Source organism: Bison bison, unplaced genomic scaffold, assembly GCF_000754665.1.
Source record: "Bison bison bison isolate TAMUID 2011002044 unplaced genomic scaffold, Bison_UMD1.0 scf7180017864068, whole genome shotgun sequence".
Classification (NCBI taxonomy): Eukaryota; Metazoa; Chordata; class Mammalia; order Artiodactyla; family Bovidae; genus Bison; species Bison bison.
The window spans coordinates 10,896,282-10,918,164 of NW_011494640.1; the positions used below are offsets into that span (position 1 = coordinate 10,896,282).

The window sequence follows — 21,883 nt, forward strand, 5'->3', positions numbered from 1 at the left end:
TCCCGGAGTTCACTCAGACTCACGTCCATCGAGTCAGTGATGCCATCCAGCCATCTCATCCTCTGTCGTCCCCTTCTCCTCCTGCCCCCAGTCCCTCCCAGCATCAGTAGCTTTTCCAAATGAAGTCATCTCTTCGCATGACGGTGGCCAAAGTACTGGAGTTTCAGCTTTAGCATCATTCCTTCCAAAGAAATCCCAGGGCTGATCTCCTTCAGAATGGACTGGTTGGATCTCCTTGCAGTCCAAGGGACTCTCAAGAGTCTTCTCCAACACCACAGTTCAAAAGCATCAATTCTTTGGTGCTCAGCCTTCTTCACAGTCCAACTCTCACATCCATACATGACCACAGGAAAAAACCATAGCCTTGACTAGACGAACCTTTGTTGGCAAAGTAATGTCTCTGCTTTTCAATATGCTTTGTAGGTTGGTTATAACTTTCCTGCCAAGGAGTAAGCGTCTTTTAATTTCATGGCTGCAGTCACCATCTGTCGTGATTTTGGAGCCCAGGAAAATAAAGTCTGACACTGTTTCCACTGTTTCCCCATCTATTTCCCATGTATAGGTTTATGTAATTGCTATCACAGTCAGTATGGAATATCCTTCAGCCCCAGAAAATTTCTGTTTTTCCTTTGTTGTCACGTCCTTCTTCCACCGTTAATACTTGGCAACCACTGATCTGTCTGTGTAGTTTTGTTTTGTCAACAATGTTGTATAAATGGAATCATACAGACTAACTTCTTTCATTCACATAATTATTTTGCAATTGAACCAGTCTGTTGTGTGTATCAATAGTTTGTTCCTTGTTATTTCTGGATGATACTCTTGTTATCAGTGTATCAGTTTGCTTATCCTTTTACTTATTTATTTATTGCAAGACATTTGGGTTGTATAGTTTCTTCTGGTTGTGAATAGAGTTGCTGTGAACATTTTTGTGCAAGTTTTTGTGTGGATACATGTTTTCCTTTCTCTAGGATAAATTCCCAGGAGTGGGATTGCTGGGTCTTGTGGTAAGTGTATATTTAACTTCATAAGATAACTGCCTGACTGCTTGTGGGATTGTGCCATTTTGTATTCCCACTAGCGATGTATGAAAGTTAGCTATTCAGAATCTTTGCCAGCACTTGGTAATGTCAATATTGTAGCCATTGTAATGGATGTGTGTAGTGGTATCTCATCATGCTTTTAATTTGCCTTTCCTTCCTTCCTAATGTTGGTGAACATCTTTTCATGTGCCAGATTGCCCTTTTATATCTTACTTGGTTGAGTGTCTGTTCAAGTCTTTTCCCCATTTAAAAATTCTGTTTGCTTTCTTTATTGATTTATAAGAGTTTTGGGGTTTTTTGTTTTTATTTTTGGTACAAGTCATTTAATACTTTTTCCCTGTCAATAGTTTGTCTTTTTATTGTTTTAACAGTACTTGCAGAACAAAAGATTTCAATTTTGATGGAGCCCATTTTATCATTTTTGTCTTTTATAGCTCATGATTTTGGTGTTAGGTTGAAAACTGTTTAAATCTCAGATAATATTTTTTTTCTTACATTTCATTGTGCTATACCCTTTTTCTTTGAATTATTGTGCTTTGGAAATGAAATGATAGAGCAAGAAACTTGTCTCCTAAAGTAAAGGTTAATGTTGAATTTTAACAGTGGCTTAAGAAAATCAGGACTTAGAACCACATGTAGGTATTATAACTATATAAAAACATTCATACTGAGGAACTTTTGCAAAGGGAAGGAACAAAAATAGCTGGTGTGGCTCTTTAAGTCAGTGGTCCCTTAATCCTGGCTGTTATATCAGAATCACCTGGGTAGCTCTTTAAAAACAAGAATACCCAGATTCTCTTTCTCTTAGATTCTGTGTGGGCCCCCGACTTTCTGTGTGTGTCCCCGACTTTTTGTGTGTGTGTTAGTCCCTCAGTTGTATTCAACTCTGCGGCCCCATGAAACTGTGGCCAGCCAGGCTCTTCTGTGCATGGAGTTCTCCAGACAAGAATGCCGGAGTGGGTTGCTATTTCCTTCTTAAGGGGATATTCCTGACTCAGGTCTCCTGCATTGCAGGTGGATTCTTTACCATCTGAGCTGCCAGAGAAGCTTTTTAAGATAGACTCTATTTTTTATAGCAGTTTTTGATTCACAGCAAAATTGAGCAAAAGGTAATAGAGATTTCCTATATGTCCACTGACACATGTACAGTCTCCCTCACCACAAGCATCCCTGCCAGAGTGGTGCGAACAGTATTGAACTTACACTGACTTATCATTATCACCTACAGTCCATCATCTACATGATGTTTATTCTTGGTGGTGTTTATGCGTTTTGGCAACTGTATAATGAAATACCATTACAATAGCATACAGAATATTTTCACTGCCCTAAAAATCCTCTGTACTCTGCATATTCATTTTTCCTTTCACCCTAAGCCCTGGCAACCATTGATCTTTTTTACAGTCTCTTTAGTTTTGCCTTTTCCATAATGTCATGTGGTTGGAATCGTATGTAGCCTTTTCAGATTGACTTCTTTCACGTTGTAGTATGTACTTAAGGTTCCTCTGCATCTTTTTTTTTCATGGGCTTGATAGCTCATTTCTTTCTAGTGCTGAGTGATATTCCATTGTCTGGATGTACTGCGGTTTATTTATTCACCTACTGAAGGGCATTTTCTTTGCTTCCAGGTTTTGGCAGTTAAAGTAAAGCTCCTATAAACATTATGTCGACATACGTTGTCAACTCCTTTGGTGTTTATTCTGGAAAGCATAATTTTCTGGATCACATAGTAAGAGTATGTCTAGTTTTGTAAGAAACTGCCACTGTCTTCCCAAGTGGCTGTATCATTTTGTATCCCTCCCAGCAGTGATTGAGTGTTCGTTCCTATTGCTCTGCATCCTCACCAAATTTGTCGTTGTCCTTGTTTTGGATTTTGGCCATTCTAATAGATGTGTGGTGGCATCCCATTATTTTAATTCAGATGTTGAACATCTTTTTATATGCGTATTTGCTATCTGAATATCTTTTTGGTGAGGTGTCCAGGTCTAGCCAGTTTTAAAAGTTGGATTGTTTATTTTCTTATTACTGAGTTTTAGAAATTATTTGTGTATTTTGATTAACAGTCCTTTATCAAGTGTATTGTAATTAAAAGATGCTTACTCCTTGGAAGGAAAGTTATGACCAACCTCAGTTCAGTTCAGTTGCTCAGTCATGTCCAACTCTTAGCAGCCCCATGAATCACAGCACGCCAGGCCTCCCTGTCCATCACCAACTCCCGGAGTTCACTCAGACTCATGTCCATCAAGTCAGTGATGCCGTCCAACCATCTCATCCTTTGACGTCCCCTTCTCCTCCTGCCCCCAGTCCCTCCCAGCATCAGAGTCTTTTCCAGTGAGTCAACTCTTCGCATGAGGTGGCCAAAGTACTGGAGTTTCAGCTTTAGCATCATTTCTTCCAAAGAAATCCCAGGGCTGATCTCCTTCAGAATGGAACTGGTTGGATCTCCTTGCAGGCGAAGGGACTCTCAGGAGTCTTCTCCAACACCACAGTTCAAAAGAATCAGTTCTTCGGCACTCAGCCTTCTTCACAGTCCAACTCTCACATCCATACATGACCACTGGAAAAACTATAGCCTTGACTAGACGGACCTTTGTTGGCAAAGTAATGTCTCTGCTTTTGAATATGCTATCTAGGTTGGTCATAATTTTCCTTCCAAGGAGTAAGTGTCTTTTAATTTCATGGCTGCAGTCACCATCTGCAGTGATTTTGGAGCCCAGAAAAATAAAGTCTGACACTGTTTCCACTGTTTCCCCATCTATTGACCAACCTAGATAGCATATTAAAAAGCAGAGACATTACTTTGCCAACAAAGGTCTGTCTAGTCAAGGCTATGGTTTTTTCCAGTGGTTGTGTATGGCTGTGAGAGTTGGACTATAAAGAAAGCTGAGTGCCGAAGAATTGATGCTTTTCAACTGTGGTGTTGGAGAAGACTCTTGAGAGTCCCTTGGACTGCAAGGAGATCCAACCAGTCCATTCTAAAGGAGATCAGTCCTGGGATTTCTTTGAAAGGAATGATGCTAAAGCTGAAACTCCAATACTTTGGCCACCTCATGCGAAGAGCTGACTCATTTGAAAAGACCCTGATGCTGGGAAAGATTGAAGGCAGGAGGAGAAGGGCATGACAGAGGATGAGATGGTTGGATGGCATCACCGACTCAATGAACATGGGTTTGGCTGGACTCCGGAAGTTGGTGATGGACAGGGAGGCCTGATGTGCTTCGGTTCACGGGGTTGCAAAGAGTAGGACTTGACTGAGTGACTGAATTGAATCGAATCAGGTGTATGTGTCTTTTGTAAATATTTTCTTCCAGTCTGTCTTATCTTTTCATTTTCTTGATTGAAATCTCTTAGTCTCTATGGTATTCTGTCTCTTTGCCAGGTTTATGATCTATTGTTTTAAATTACTGTGTCTTGCTTTCTCCTTTGCAAGGCTAGATGCTTTGCAAAGTCATCAGTTTTCAGCTACTACTTTAGGCTCTTGTCACAGCTGGTGCATCATCCTGCTCTCAGCTTCCATGATCTTATTAAACTTGTTCATCATCTCATTCTTCACATTACAGCTTTTCATCTGCATAATGTTCATATAGATTTTTTAAGTAATGGATCGGGTCACAATATGGTAGGACCCTTTGGTTCTGGTACCACCTTTATTTCAGGGTTCTTCTTCCCCTTTGCCTTTGCTAGTGCAAAAACTAACTATGGTTTTGGTAGGGTGTGAGATTGATAATGTTACATATCCCCCACTTTCTGTTTTAAACTTTCTGTATTGTTATGTTAATAATTTGTAAGATAAAGGTTAAATCTTTTGTCACTTTATGTGTATTTTGCTTTATATGCCAGCTTAGTCTTGAAAAAGCCTGTTTTGATCTTCATAAACATTAAAATTTTCATCTCCTTCTACCATTTTATTGTAAGTTTGGACAAATAATCTTTCACTTTTCATGTATCAGTACAAAGATCCTTTTCTGAAACAGTTTTAAAGGAACAATTTCTTGATCATAGAGTGATCTGAATAAGAGATGATTGCAGCAAGTATATTTAAGGGCATTTATCTTTCATCTTTTAGTCATCTCTGTGTGTGATCATTGAAAAATAAGTATTAATAAAATTAACTCTTAATAGCAACTTCCTTTCTGCTAAGTAGAATTCACTATTACTGATTTGTCAGGATAATTTTTTGAAGTATAATGCAAATAAAGCAGTGTTATTATTTCTGACACACTGTGCTAGTTGGTTACATTTTAATGTTGTTGAAAGGCAGTATCTTATACTTGCTGATAATATTTTTAGTGTATAAATTAGTGGTTTTAGAAAACATGCGTTATTTTATAACTTTTAAATTTAATAGGTAAATTTTTCATTTATTCAGCAAATATACCAAACATGTTTTTGCATTCCAAAATCAGAATGACTTTATAAATAGAGTTAACATATAACTTGATTTTATAAGAAAGGGAATATTTTCACTTAAATCCTTTCAAATGATTAATTTCTAGATTTTCCAGTGTTTAGAATATCTAATACAGTTTCTCTAGTATTGTCATGATTTTAATTTAATTGCTACTCAGAGTTTAGAGGGTCAGTGAAAGAATATGAAGCTTGATGAAGAATTTTGTAAATAGGTACATTTTCAGCTTGCTGGGTTTTTTTATTTGTTTAGCATATGGGAGCTTGCATATGATGTGTGGTAGACTTAATTACTTGAAATATGATGTTTTACCACTTTGCATGAAAATGTTTAACATAGTACTGTCAACTGACATGGGTGTTTATCACTTTTAATATTGTCAACATATTTATAGAGTAATCTCTTAGTGATATATTTAAAGTCAAGTAGCTGAGTCTTGTGAACAAGAGTATATAATGAAATTTTGAATTATGTGGTATAGACTAGTGGTTTTCATATTGTATGTTTGGTAGAAGAGATTAATTGTCCCACCAGTAAAAATCTCCCACTATTTTTCCTCTACATGTAAGAAAAAATAAATTACAGTTTTCTCAGATTCAGCTTTCTCTCCCATGTATTCAGAATAACGTGTGTGTGTTTTAATCTTTGGCACTTAAAATCACTTTATTCTAGTTCTAATACACAATGACATTTGATTTACATGTGTTTATAATTTGGGTTTTAGGTGTCAGAAAGTACTGTGCCTTCAGATTCTTCCAGCCTGAAAAAGTTAAACCATTGCTGTAGATTATCTGTGGTGAAGAATGTTTAGAGATTAAAAAAAAAAAATATGTCTCTTTAGGCTGGAGTTACTGAGAGTTGAGGCGGACCGTGGAAGATTGGTTGGATTTGAAAAACTGGCATTAATAGTCCCAAAGTGTCATAGGAACTTAGAGGACAGATGCAGTACTTCATGACGAAGCCAAAACCAGAGTCTAGGTTCTGTTTCCTAGTCAAAGAATTTTTCCATCGAACCGATAACATAGCAGGAAGAAGTAATGGGCAGTAACCTGTTACTGGAGAAGGTGTGAATATACTTGTGGATTGTGGAAAAAAATTCCTGAATTCTTATCAGAATTGCCTTTAAAGGGTATTTCAGACTGGAAGGAACTTTATGCAAAGGCGGAAATGGTGAAAGAACATACCTTGTTGGAGGTGAATCATGGTATTGGAGGGTGGGTATGAAATAAAGGGTCTTTTATATGCCAGGCACTGTTGTAGATGTGGGAGGTACACACGGAGAAGAGAAAATCCCTGCTGCAATGGAGCAATAGTAAAGAGATAAATATGTAATATACTGGTAATTAGTGACAAATACTGTGAGGAAAAATAAAGTGCAGGGTGAAGAAGTAGAGGTATTGTTATTAAAATAGGATAGTCAGGAAAGACCTTTTTGTGGAGGTTAAACTTCAGTAGAAGAAAAGGAGGGGAGTGAGCTGTGTGAACTAAGCAGAGGAGATGGCAGAGCACATTTGCAGTATGCAGCTTTGTGGTAGCTGGAGTACATTAAGTTAATGTATTTTATGCTTGTTGAGTGTTTGCTGAGTGTTAGGCACTGTCTTATGTGTATTTCAAGTGGTAATTCAGTCCTTAAAACAGTCCTATAAAATGGATACTGTTTTAGATATGAGGCAGCTGAAGCACGGAGATGAAATAATTTACCCAAGGTTGCACTCCTAATCAGGAAACTGGGATTCAAGCCCAGGTAGTTTGACTCCAAAGTCAGTGTTATTGACCATTTTTCAAAGATGGGGGAGGGGTAGTGTAGTAGAAGGTTTAACTGGAGCGATAGAGCCTGGGACCAGTTCTGTGGCACCTTTGTAGTTCTTTTGTAAGTCTTTAGGATTTTATGCTGACAAGTTACATCATTGGAGGGTTGAGAAATGCCCAGGAGATTGCTTTATGATTCTGGAGGTCAAGAGACCTGTCTGGACTGTACAAAACATGTTTTGTTAGTTATCTGTATATAGGTTATATTATAGCTTAAAATATTTCTACTGGTCTGTAACATGTTTCTTTGATTTAAAATCGAAGATTTCACTTCATTATTTTGTTGAACAGATAATGTGCACGTATACATATGAGTGTGCGTTAGGTGTATAAACAAACTGTAATGAACCCTTCTGTTAATAGGTGCGAGAAGATGTACTAAATTCATTGAATAACAACTTTCTTCAAACGCTAAATCAAGCTTGGAATGATCATCAGACAGCTATGGTGATGATTAGAGACATACTAATGTATATGGTAAGTAGAGCTTTGTTGTTTTTAAGTTAAGCATTTCAAAACACATTGTCTTTATTTCTGTCACATTTAGTTAGATTGTGCAACTCGGTGTGGGAAACTTTTCTTCTTTTTTTTAATACCATTTATGTCATAAGGGCCAACTTTAGCTTATATGAATAAAATCTTAGTTCGTATACTTAAGGATTAGAAAGGAAAAGATGTAATCAAGCACTTACGCTTCAATATGGGAAATACTGAAAAGCCCATCTCTGAGTAAGGGGAGTTGAGTGACAACATGAGAGATGAAAGCTAAATATTCTCTTGCAGATTTTTAAACCCTAATGTCCTTATGTTTTCAGTTACCGTATTAATGCAACTTTTTTTGTAATAACTGTACTCTTAATAGTTGCCATCTGTCTCTCCCAGTGGTATGTGTGTGTGCTCAGTTGTGTCCTACCCTTTGTGACCCCATGGACTGTAGCCCTCCCAGGCTCCTCTGTCCATGGAATTGCCCAGGCAAGAATACTAGAGTGAGTTGCCATTTTCTCCTCTAGGGATGTGTGTGTATATGTGTACATGTACACACACATACACACACACACATATGTGTATATATATTCTTCAGATATGTATTCCCTTTTTCACGTATAACTTTTTTGTTTTTATCATTCAAAAAAAAATACCTTGTTGATCAGAACAATTAGGAAAACATTGACTTGAGCTAGACTGTTTAATAGCTTTCAAGGAGATTAAAAACTGTCAGGTTTTTTTTTTAATACAATTATTAAAGATTCGTCAAGCTTAATTATTGTGTCTGCAGAGTCACCAAGCCCAATAACTTGTTTCTTCAGTGTTTATGCTTGGGAATTGAACTTATGTTTGGGAATTGGACTTCATGATTTTCTTCTAAGATTTTACTCTCTGCTTTGGAATTTTTATTTTCAGTTTCTTTAGTTTTTGATTATTAGTTGTAATGGTGAGAGTGGATCCTAGTTTCTTTACTTGGTAGAATGAGGCAGTCTTTGAAAAGAATTTCCAGTGAGATCAAAGAACTATAAAGTTTTTTGTTCTGCTGAGTGAATTCAATCAGTCCTTTTACCCCAGGATTTGTGATGCTGGGAAAGATTGAATGCGGGAGGAGAAGGGGTGGCAGAGGATGAGGTGGTTGGATGGCATCACTGATGCTACGGACGTGAGTTTGAGTAAGCTCTGGGGGTTGGTGATGGACAGGGAGGCCTGGAGTGCTGCAGTCCATGGGGTCACAAAGAGTGGGGACATGACTGAGTGACTGAACTGAACTGATTGGCAAGAGCATCAAAGAGGGGCTACTTCATTTTTCAGGGTTTTGGGAAAAGGTTTAGCAGATTATTTAGCCTTTCTGAGCCTCATTTTCCTTTTCACAATAGTGATCGCAGTGTAGACATTTTGAGGTAAATGAGGTAGCCTGTGAAAACATATTATAATGTTTAGGATTTAAATGTGAAATGACTTCGCTTACTACTGTCTTTTTTAAGTTCCAGTTTGTTGAGTCTTTGAGTTTCAACACAGACACTGAGATAGAAAATCACTTGTGATTTTATAGTCCATTGCTCTATTGATGAGTATTTTGAAATAATATATACTTACTCTTTATACCCTGTGATTTTTTACAATTTCTATTTTATTTCAGCACACACACCACATTTTTTGTTGGTGGGGGCACAAAAGAAATCTCACACTTTGAATCCTAGCTGTTACGTGACTGTAGTCAGGGAGCTAATTATGATAATCAGGGAACTAATTATTATTCCTTAGCTTCATTTATAAAATGAAAATAATATTGTACTCATGGGTAGAGTAGCCATGAGGCTTAAAGGAGCCCTTCATGTGAAGCATTTATATGGCCTGGACTGCAGTATTGTGTTCAGTAAAAATTGGTAGTAATATTTCCCTTCATCTTTTCATCGAATCCATCTAGTAGTGTAACAGCCCTGGATAAACCCAGCCACTTGCCTTCCCTGGGCTTCTGCTGGTAGAAACCCCACTTGGGAAACCTCATACTATGTGTCCATTTTCGTGAACGTCCTCTATCAACCTTCCACACTGCCCAGAAGTCTCTAGTCAGCTCATTCTACCATTTTGAAACAATTCTTTCTCTTCAAGCCTCCTGCTATCCTGCTGGTCCCCTTACTCTTAATAAACAATCTCATCTGCCTTTTAGAGAAAGAGAAAGCATCAGGTAGAAGCTGTATTCATCTCTTGCCTCTGAGTCTGCAAGTTTTCCTCTATTTTCTCCCCCTTCTCAGAATAGTATCCCACTAAATTTTCTCTTGGACCCCCTCCACTGCCACCCAGGATCTCCCATTGCTATTCACAGCTAAATGTCTCATAGGAAGTGTTGACACTTGCTTCTCTCTTTTCTCATCGGTTTGAATCTGCCTGCAAGGTAGGAGACCCAGATTCGATCCCTGAGTCGAAAAGATCCCCTGGAACAAGAAATGGCAAACCACTCCAGTATTCTTCCCTGGGAAATCCCATGCACAGGGGAGCCTAGTGGGCAAGTCCATGGGGTCGCAAGAGTCAGATACGACTTAGCGACTAAACCACCACCATTCATTTTGAGTATGTTTCAGTCACGCTTCTACCTCAGCTCTTCTGTTCTGTCTTGCTCCTACTAGGATCACCATGTTTGCACATCTCTGAAAACAAAGCGCACTGCTAATCCTCACTTGCCTTGATTTCCCAGCAGCATTGGCACACTTGAGTACTATTATTCTGGCATGGTTGAGTGCTTAATTTCTGTCATCAAGTACTCCCTTGGTATACCTCTGGCCTTTCTGACTGTTTCTTCTCAGTCACTCTTCTTTCTCTTCTTGCCCCTTAAAATAGAGCCTTTCTTGGGGCTTACCCTAGGCTTCCCTCTCCTGGTACATGGTTTTTACTTACCTTGACTCTCTGTAGTGCCTTTGTGGAAATGATTCTCACCTTATCTCTCCAGTCTCATGCTCTGAGATTCAGACTCATAAATTCATTGATCTAGCTGGTGGCTCCCTTCACTGTCTAAGGATAGTTCAAACTTGGCATTTCCAAGTGAGCTCATAATCAGTGTTATTCCATTTGGTCATGACAGGAACCTGGGAATTATTTTGTCAGTTTCTTCTCCCTTTTTTCCCACATCATATATTTCTAGAATGTGTAATTTCTCTATTTTCATATCTGCCACTCAAGACCAGAGCACTTTGATTTCTCAGTAGCTAGTCATAGAACATTAACCATGCTCTCCTCTCTTCTTTTTCACATGGTTCCTAGAATTATTACTTTAAAGTGCATGATTCTCTCTTATCCTTCTCTCTCATCTTGGAATTTTCATACCTGTGTTGTCGGGAAGTGTTTCCAGAATGTTTCCTCTCTTTTGTCATGTGTTTCTTCTTATCCTTTAAGACTTTGCTTAGATTTCTGGTAAGCTTTCCTTGCTCCATGCTTTGTACTGCCCGTGGCCCCAGCTGCTCTCATTGTACCTAGCGCTACTCCCTTTGTAGTATTTATCATTACTAACAAGTGCTTAAAGCCTCAGTTCCTCACTAGACTGGACTGGGAGGGGTGGGGACGGGACAGTGTTTGTATCACGGCTCTGTCTCCAACACCTAGCACAGCCTCCTGCACAACCTGGGCACTCACTACATCTTAGAATTACTATACACGTTGTGTTTTAATAGATGGTGCATTTTTTTCAAAATGCTTATTAAAAAATGCAAAATTTTAGATTTAGAAAGAGGTTAAAGTGTTGATAATGTATTTTCATATTCCACAGGTATAATTCTTTCATCTTTCATTCTCTTCGTTTTGCCTTTTTATGTGTAGTATTCTGGGCTTAACTAAATAAGTTTTTTTTAAAATTAAAGTATAATTAATTTCAGTTAACATTGAAATGTGCAGAACTAAAGTGTACAAAGTTATTTTTGACACATGTATGCACATGTGTAACCAGAGCTTCAGTCAAGATAAATTCTTCTAATTTTCCCAAAACTCCTCCTCCCCCCCAATTTTTTTATATTGACATCCCCGTTATTTTCTATGAAGCTTTTTACCCTCATTCCAGACTTATCAGATCACTTTACCTGCTAGATAAGACATGTACCTAGGCAGATTTCTTCTTCCTGTGAAGACTGGCTCTGACTGTTGGAATATTAGAACTTAGGCTCATGGGAGAAGAGAAGATGCTGCACTGTCTTCCACCTTCCTCCTCCTCAGCTAGCTGACTTTTACTCTGACAGGGAGATGTCTGTATCTAAAATGCCCTGCACCAGCCTCAGTGTATAGATAACGTGGGAAACACTGGCTCTTGAAAGTGAAAATGGAATCACAGGTTACATGGAGGCAGCTATTGGTCAAAATTTGTCCCTGAACACTTTGTTGGCAGGTTCAGCGTTCTGGAAAGAAAAGTGTACACATATCTCAAAATGGAACATGTGATTCTGCCACTATACTTTTTCTAACATTTGAGACTTAATTTACCTGTTTTGTCCCTGAAAGCATTGGAGTTTGTAATCTGCTTTATTTTTAATTCATCCTTTTCTTTAAGAAAAGTTAACATGTTAAACTTCTAAGATTGGTTTGGGGCTACTTAGTATGTTATCTTTTAAGTTTTGTAATTTTATGAAGAAAATTTGTTATAGGTTATATAATAGCTTTAATTATCAAAATAATCCACAGATATATTAATATTCATGCATTTCTCCCCCTGTAAACTATAAAATAGCTATTATATGGATGGCATTCTGTAGGTTGCTTTGGGGCAATTAGAATTCATTTCAAAAGAAATAGAAAAGCATTTCCTATTGTGTGGAAGGTTAATAGAATTTTCTGCATAAAACTTTGTGATGATTTTCCAAGATACTTTCATATTTTTACTTATTTATCTATATTCCCAGTCATTTTTACAAATAATAAAGATATAGTTCTGTTGAGGTTATCCTTAAAGACTAGAAGCTATAAATTCAAAGTCATGGGGGGAGAGTTGACCCAGGTTAAAAATGGATCACTGCTTCTTTGAGCTATTAGGAAAGTCATTAGGATGGGTAAAGAGGTGAAATAGAATGTAGGAAGAACTTTGTGAAGAGGAGAGAAGCGAGGATGGTCTCCTTAATAAAGTAGAGCATGCGACAGTCGTTACTGGTCGCAGAATCATGTGAGGTGCTGAGGAATGTGGTAGGCTGAGTAATGGACTCCCAGATACGCCCACGACTAATCTCTGGAACCTAGAGGTTGTCACCATATTCGGCAGAAGGAACTTTGCAGAGGTGGTGAGGTTGAGGATCATGAGATGATAGTTGTCTTAGGTTATCCTGCTGCAGGGTCTTTATAAGAGAGTTGCAGGAGGGTCAGAGTAAGGGAAGGCAGTATGGCAGACACAGAGATTGGAGTGATGCGCTTTGAAGATAGAGGGGCTATAGTCCAGGAATACAGGTGACCACTAGAGATTGAAAGAGACAGGGAAGTGAAACTCCTCAGAGCTTCCAGAAAGAACCAGTGCTACTAACATCATAATCTCTTCTAGTGAAACTGTTTTCAGTCTTGTCAACTCTGGAACTGTTACAGAGTAAACGAGGTACTGAAGCTGGTCATTTGTTCCGCAACAATAGGAAACTAACACACAGGGAGGTTTGGAATATCCCCTGTGCTGGGTCAGCCACCTAAGTGGGTCATCTGTAATTGTGAGGGGATAATTTAAGTAAGTTGGCACAAAGTTTGTATAGTGACGGCAGTCAGTAGCCTTCATACTTTCTTTGGAGGGACTTAGCAATCTCAGAGAAGAATATTCAAAAGCTAAGGAAAACCTACGAATTCAATTTGGCTTATTGGGTACGGGGAATAATTCTAAGATCGTAGCATTGTTAAAATTGTTGGTTGTCAATCTGTGCTATTTTAAGAAGCGGGCAATTGAATCACAAGTTCCCAGGAAACAAGTGTTCCATGTTAGAGATCAGTAGACATGAAGTTCTAGTTGAAGTGAGGAGCTGTTGAAATGTACACAGGGAGAGGTGGGAGGAAAAAGAGGACCTTTAATACAAGAGATATTTGAGGTCTTATAATGATGAAGCTGAAAGTCTGTCCATCTCAATATGTGAGTGAAGGGATTCCTGATAAGATGGGAGATGAAAATTTAGGCATCTGTAAGGAGTGTGTCAAATTGGTCATTATTATGAAAATTACAGTTATCAGAGGTGATATCAAGGAACCAAGTTGAGAGATAATATAAGCTGTTTGCTAAAGCTACCAAGGATTTGTATGTCCTTGGATACCAGAAGATAGGATGAGAACATGGAGATCACAGAATTTGAGAGTCTGCATTTTCTTTTGTAGATTTTGGTACTTTTTAGATCCAAAAAAATATTTCTTCTTTACTGTATTCTAGATTGAGCACTGAGAAAAGTTTGAAAACAGCTGTATTCTAGAGGAGCACAGATAGGTTGTTTAAAGTCTTCTTGGTACTTTCTCTGCTTTCAAAATGATATCTTAGAGGAAAATAGGATGTGGCTTTTGGGCTGTTAAGCTTCACACTTTTTAATTTTTTTTTTTTCTTTAACTTACTCCTTTTGCAAGAAGGGCCTGTACAAGACGGGCTCCCCATATGTGCTCTAGTTTTTGCATTTGTGACTGATAGTATAATACCTTGGTGTCTTTTTATGGTTAGTTCAGAAGCCGAGTACTGGGCATTTATGTAAAATAAAACCAGGGCAACATCATAAGTACTGTAAAGGTTAAGCATATTGGGCTTGATAGTTTGGATTTCCTTCCTTGCCATCCATTTAAGTTCCCCTTTCAGCAAATTAACAGAACCATAAACACTTTTGATTACTTATGCCCTGTGAACTGTTTTTTTGTGTGTGCAGTGATGATGTAGCAATCCATGACATTGAGTTTAGGGAGGGAGGCTGCTGCTGTTGCTGCTACTGCTGCTGCTGCTGCTGTTGCTACGTCGCTGCATTCGTGTCCGACTCTCTGCAACCCCATAGACGGCAGCCCACCAGGCTTGCCTGTCCCTGGGATTCTCCAGGCAAGAACACAGGAGTGGGTTGCAAGCAGGTTAATCCATCATGGGTAGGTCCTGTGGAGGTGCACTCATAGAGCACAGATACCTTGGTGTAGGAAAGGAAGATGAAACTTTGTCAATAAAGGAGACTTCACACTCACACACACTGACACATACACACACACTTATATGTTTATGATAATTTATTTACACAGAGTTGAGCTAACATTTATTCACCTTTGTTGCTTATGTGGATAAATTCACTCAGCAGGTATGCTGTGAATGTGTATTATATGTCAAACACTATTCTAAACAACTGGGTTTCTTTTTCCAGTTTCTTCTGTCATTGGGCAGTTTTATGATGTGGACATCGCATTTGGGTAGATAATCCTGTTTTCCCAAGCCCATAATTTAAGAAAAGTGATTTTTATAAATGATCCAAGTGTAAGCTAAGAAAGCATATTAGAAATTTTAGCCCTGTTTTCTCATTTTTAAATTTTGAATCTGATGGTAAAATTCTCATTAAAGAAGGGATTTTCTAAGGATTTAGACAAAAATTGTCATCAGAAGTTATTTAAAACCATTATTATTAGAATACTTAGAAACTCAGCAAAAATATTAGATACTGTAGCAGTTACAGCAGTTATTCTAACCACTAATTCAAAAGTCCCCTTTTAATTTTTTTAAAAACAATTTATAACAGGGAGAAGGAAATGGCAACCCACTCCAGTATCCTTGCCTGGAGAATCCCATGGACAGAGGAGCCTGGCGGGCTACAGTCCATAGGGTCACAAAGAGTCGGAGATGACTGAATGATGAGCACTTGTGTATAACAAATTAAACTACACATTTGCCCTTTTTTTTTTAATGTGGGTTTTCTGATTTTTTAAAAAATTTGAGAGAGTTCTTTGTATGTTCTGGATAAAAATACTTCATCAAATAATAAATGTATTGTGAGATATTGTCTTTCATTCTAGATATCTTTTTTCCTAATGGTGTCTTTGAAGAGAAGTTTTTAATTTCAGTTGGTTTCAGTTTTTCAATCTGCAGTTGTTGGAGAAAGTGTTGTGTATATATCAATTGGTCAGATTTACTAATCAAGTTCAGATCTTACCCATCTTTACTAATTTTTTTGTCTGCCTGTTCTGTCAACTACCAAGAAATATTAAAATCTTCAGATTTGATTTGGGTCTTATTTCTCCTTTTAGGTTATATATTTTTAAGTTTTGTTATACAGTGAATATAAATTTAGGATTATATCCTTCTTTATCTTTAGTAATACTTCCTGCTAAAAGACTACTTTGTCTAGTATTAGTATGAGCTTTCTTATAATTAATGTTTTCATAGCAAACTTCATCCAACTGTTTGCTTTTCACCTTTTTGTCTGCTTATATTTAAGGTGTGTCACTTGTAAGTACCAAATAGTAACATGCTTTTTAACCCCATCTGATTATCTTTGTTTTTAAAATGAAGCATGTAGTTCTTTTATGTTTAATGTGATTACTGACACATTGGGGTTTATGTTTGCCATCCTGCTGTGGTTTTCTTTTTTCTGTTTGTCTCATCTGTTCTTTATTGGTTTTTTTCTTTCAGTTTTCTTTACTTCTTTTAGGTGAGTCAAGTATGTTTTATTACTATACCCCCTTCCCCCATTAGCTATTATTTATATATGCTTTTATTATTATCATTTTAGGGATTTAGAGATTACAACACAGACCCTTGATTTACAGTTTACTTAAATTTGTTTGTCGTTGGTTTGTTCTTAAACACTTCTGGATAGTTTGAGTATAGAATACTTTGACTTCCGGGGGCCTTTTCCTCTTAGTTTTTAGACATTGGATCCTGGGGTGTTTGTTTTGTTGTGCCTGGTAACTTTTCCAACATTGTATATGAAAATTTGTGGAGGCCCTGAGTGATGATAACCTTCCTTCTTAGGAAATGCAGTTTTCTTCTGGCAGACAGGCACAGTATGGGCAGATCACCATAATCTAGATGAAACTGGCTTTTAGGCTTTGTTAAGGTTGATCTGTTTTTAGTTTGCCTTTTTGTTTTCTTCAGACCATCCCTTCTGGGGTCTCAGTCAGAAGCCTGAGTTGTTTACGGTTTGGTCTCCACATTAGTGCGCCTTAAGATAACACTGACTTGACCCCACTGCAGGTCTTCTGGCAGTCTCTGTTCAGCTCTTAGTCTCCCTGCGCTGCTTTCTGTTTGGAGTTTTGGTGTCTCATCCATGCTTAGATGATGTGTCAGTAAACGTCTCAGTGAAGTTTGCTTGCACAACTTTGGTTCTTTTCTTTAGACTTTTGCCTCAGAAGCCTTGGCTACTTGATAGCCATTCCACCTGTGACTTTCTGCTTGGCCTCCAAGTATTGTGAGAACAACAGATGACCCAAGGGAATGAGTGAAGGCAAATGTAGGACTCTTCTCAGTATACTTGCCTTTTTCCCAGAACATTGGTCCCGCAAATCCAGATGGCTTTTGGTGCTCTTTGATGCTTTTAAACAGTATTTGTTTGTTTGTTTTATTTTAAAATACATATGATGTTAAATACATTCATACTGTTACACAGCTATCGTTGCCTCCATTCATCTCTAGAATTTCACCTTGCAAAACTGATACCCATTAAATGGTAACTCCCCATCCCCCCCCACCCTATTCCTCAGTCCCCTGGTCTCCACCACTGTACTTTCTGACTGTATGAATTAGTCCACTCTAGCTACCTCTTAAAAGTGGAATCATAGAATATTTGTCCTTTTGCAACTGAAGTTTCATCCATGTTGTAATCTGAGTCTGAGTTTCTTTCCTTAACAGATTAGTGGTTAACAGAGGGAAAGGGGAGTGAGGGCAAGGCAAGATGGTGAAACTGAACTTGTGGTGAGCACGTTGTAGTGTATACAGAAGTCATAATGTTTTACACGTGAAATGTGTTACGTCAGTTTTTAAAATTGTCTTTCTTTTTAAGGCTGAGTAATACTCAGTCATATGGATATGCTACAGTTGCTTTTCCATTCGCAAGTCAATGGTCTCTTGGGTTTTTTTCCCACCCTTTGGCTATTTTGAATAACACTGCTATGGATAGGAGTGTAAGAATATTTCTTTAAGACCCATCTTTTGAGTATAAACCCAGACAGTAGAATTGCTGGATTACATGATAATTCTATTCTTAATTTTTAAGTAAGTACCATCTTATTTTTCGATAGCAGCTGAACAATTTTACATTCCCAGCAATATTCAAGAATTCCGATTTCTCCGTATTCTCACTATGTGCTTGTTGTTTTTCCTTTCTTTACCTTTTATTTTAAAGTTGCAGTATAACTGGTTTACAATATTGTGTTAATTTCTGCTGTACAGCAGTGTGAATCCACTGTATGTATACATAGTATATTTCCTCCTGGGCTGAACTCTGCTATATAATGACTTCTTGCTAGCTATCTGTTTTACACATGGTAATGTACATGTGTCAGTGCTACTCTCATTATCCCACCCTCTCCTTTACCTGCTATGTCTATAAGGTCATGCTCTACATGCAGATAGGTTCATCAGTGTCGTTATTCTAGATTCTATATATGTGTGTTAATATACAGTATTTGTTGTTCTCTTTCTGACTTCTTCACTCTGTATGACAGCCGCTAGGTTCTTCCACATCCCTTCAGATGGCTCGATTTCAGTCCGGTTTATGGCTGAACAATGTTCTTTTGTATATATGTACCACGTCTTCTTTATCCATTCATCTGTCAGTGGACATCTAGGTTGCTTCCGTGTAGTGCTGCAGTGAACATTAGGGTACATGTATCTTTTTGAATAATTATTCCTTTTTAATAGTAACTATCTTGATGGCTGTGAGGTGGTAATATTGTAGCTTACTTTTATAGTTATTGTGAAAGGAGTTTGTTTTATAAAGGGTATTCTTTCAAGACAAAGAGTGAAAGTACGTGATAATAGCTTTTTGAGATAGGTGTTATTTTATATTGAAGAAACAAACACAGATGTTAAGGTCACACCTAGTAAATGGTAGAGATAGGATCAAGACAGCCTGTCTGGCTCATAAATCTGTGCTTATGAACACTGAATGATATCGCTTCTCTGATACAGGTCTTCTTTTCTAAAAATCTTATAATCACATTATTAAAATTGGTACGGTTCTAATAGGGACAGTATTCTAGCGTTGTTGCTTTATTCCCCACCATTACATTGGTGAAATTTTGCAGTAGGAAACAGCGCTTTTATTTTGTGATTCGGTGCAAGTTATATAGCTTTAGAGAAACATGACTAGGGGTTTGTTTTGTCACATATCCTAAGATACAGTTCTTGAGATGAACGGGAATTATTTTAAAGTAGAATTTCTTGGGGACCTCCCTGGTCGTTCCAGTGGTTAAGACTTCATTTTCCAATGCAGGACCTGTGGGTTCCATCCCTCCTCAGGGGGCTAAGATCCTACACTCCTCATGGCCAAAAAACCAAAACATAAAACAGAAGTAATATTGTAACATTCAGTAAAAAGACTTTTTTAAATAATAGAATTTCTTGGAGCTGCACAGCCTTAAACGGCCTTCATGTTCCCAAGAGGGAGATTGGGGCCCATTTTATATTGGTGGAAATTATGACTTTGAACTTTAGTTATGCAGCTAAGTTTTCAAGCCAGGTTTTTGGACACTGTATCCTGTGCTTTTTCATTCACTTTATCCAGAATTAACCAGTAACATTTCTGTTAAATTCAGAAGTATTAATCTGGGCAGTTTACTATTTCATATCTTATGGATGCCTTTTCAGCAATGTAGTCAGACACTAGCATTCTGCAAAAATATCGGGACACTTCTTCAACCGTTGCTCTGATTAGACTTTTTTACCCCTACTGTAAACTCTGCCATAGAACCTTTTTGTTGCTTTTCTGGGGTTTTGTTTTGTTTTTAAACTTTCTATTTCTATCTTCATTGTGTTAATCCATCTTAACTTGTGGTTAGAAGGTGAACCCTGTTTTTGAAAACACTTAAATTTATTACTTGTTGGTAAAAGATTGCCTGGTGATTAAATTTGGGAAAGTAGGTTCAAACCTACAGTAGCTACTTATTATAGCGGTATTTTCTTGTGTGTGTCTTTTCTTTTAAATGAGTCTAATTTTTCAGGATTTATCTCTAGTTTATGAGTAGGATAAATATTTAGTATTGATAAATATTTTTAACCTGATTTACATTCCTATTTTTCTGTTCTCTTGTAAAAAAAATAAATGAAAGCAGTTATAGGTCATCTTGCCTTGAGATGTGGGAAAGAAAAATGAGTGAAAGTGAGAGAAGAATTAAGTTTTATTAACCATCTTGGCAATGTACTTGATAAACCAACTTTCAGAGCTATACACTTAGATTCAAAAAGTGCTCTTTGCCTAAAGAGCTGCCATTGGTCATAAGTGGGATCAAGCAGGAAGTGTAGACAAACGAGTACTAAACCATAACTGCTCCTAGTTCCTTAGTGTTGTTACCGAAAGTACTGAACTACTGGAATTTGAAGCAAAAAAATGATGAAGATCTGCCCTAAATTTTATAATTGAGGCAAAGGAATGTTGTATATATATTTATAGTACTAAGTTTTCAGACTTGAATATTACCCAAAGGTTAGAATTTGCTCCCTGAGTACCCATTTAATCTTACAAGAAAACATTGTTCGGTGAGACTAGATATGAATGATACTGAAAGAGCTTATAATTTGTTCTTTCCTTGGCTGTTTCATGACATGATGACTGTTGATTGAAAATATTTCCCAAACCATTTATTGTGGGTAAATTAAATAGTATGAGTTACTTTTTGAACTTCATTACCAAATTTTTGTTACTGTTTTTATTTATCCCTGACTCCATGAAACTGTTTAGCCCACTTACACAGTCATTTCTTGACTTTGCATAGATTTAGCTTTCCTAAAAAATTTTCTTTTTGCATAGTGTGTCTTGGACCATCTGAGAATACTTTTGCATTCTGAGTTTGACCTCTTATATATTAGTTAGGTATTTAGGTATCGAGGTGAATTAGGTGTCTCGGTGAAGCTGTCAGTTAAGGGGAAAAGGTTTGCTTAGCCTAGGAATAGCAGTTCCCGAGAGGGAACCATAGAGATTTTAAATGTAGTTTTATCTCTGTAGTGATGAAACATGGATTTTTCAGAACATTTTTGAATTCAAAATGCCTTAAAAAGGAATTTATTTTGGCTTTAAAAAGTCAAATAGAAGCAACCACCAACTTTCTACCTGTGCTTATCTCTCTAGTAGATAACTGACTGAAGTTGAACTCATACAAATTACATTTTGGTCAAATTAGATATCACATAGACACATATACAAAATAAAAAGTCCTGCAGTGGTTTAAATGATTACAGCTAAATAGATACTGTATTAACATAAAGTTAGCCATTTATTTTTTTAACAAAGATTCCTATTAGAATCTGTTATGAAATGCTCTTGTGTACCCACAGGCTGAAGTCCTTCTGATAGTGCTTAATAAACAGTAAAAAGATTTAGCACGTTCATTCAGCAAATATTTTAATATTTATCATGTGCAGATCACAAGTTTATTGTGAATGTGTGCCTGCGTTATTGTTCATACACATGTAAACACCTAAATGTGTGCATGTGTAGCTTTTACTTTGCTTGATGGCCATCAATCACATGTACCAAACAATATAAATGACCATTTGGTATTACTCATTTTAAGTAGCCACACTCAAGGTTGCAGGTTTTCCTTCTCTATTTGTTAGTTCTCTGGTATCCATAGTCAAATTTCAGGGTTAACAGGTTTTCTTAATATTATGTCATTTAATTATGATCATTATATACACTTTGACAGTCTCACATTGAAAGACAGGGTTTAGCATCAGTATTTCCCATGTCCTCAGTTATTTTCCATGGATGTAAATTTTGTGTGATTTCCTTGAATACCCTAGCCATGTGGTCCCATTATACCTGGCTTCTCCTACTCTGAAGCATTGTTTGTCTCTGTATGCAGTATACCTGAAGAGCTTATTAGCTGCACCAGGCTCCCTTTCTGTCTTTTTGCCAGAAGACTCAAGATAGCAGTTTCCATAGGCCATATGCGGAGAGGGCAATGGCACCCCACTCCAGTACTCTTGCTTGGAAAATCCCATGGATGGAGGAGCCTGTTAGGCTGCAATCCATGG

At 37.5% G+C, this 21,883-nt stretch overlaps 1 protein-coding gene across 2 annotated transcripts in view; it reads left to right on the plus strand.

Annotated features, from left to right (window-relative positions):
* The window catches only part of CUL3 (cullin 3), a 74,627-nt gene that overhangs the window by 14,503 nt on the left and 38,241 nt on the right, over window positions 1-21,883 (plus strand). For both annotated transcript variants that reach the window (XM_010837056.1, XM_010837057.1), the window contains one exon: window positions 7,624-7,737. In XM_010837056.1, coding sequence (XP_010835358.1) covers window positions 7,624-7,737 — 114 coding nt within the window. The remainder of the gene's footprint in view (window positions 1-7,623; window positions 7,738-21,883) is intronic.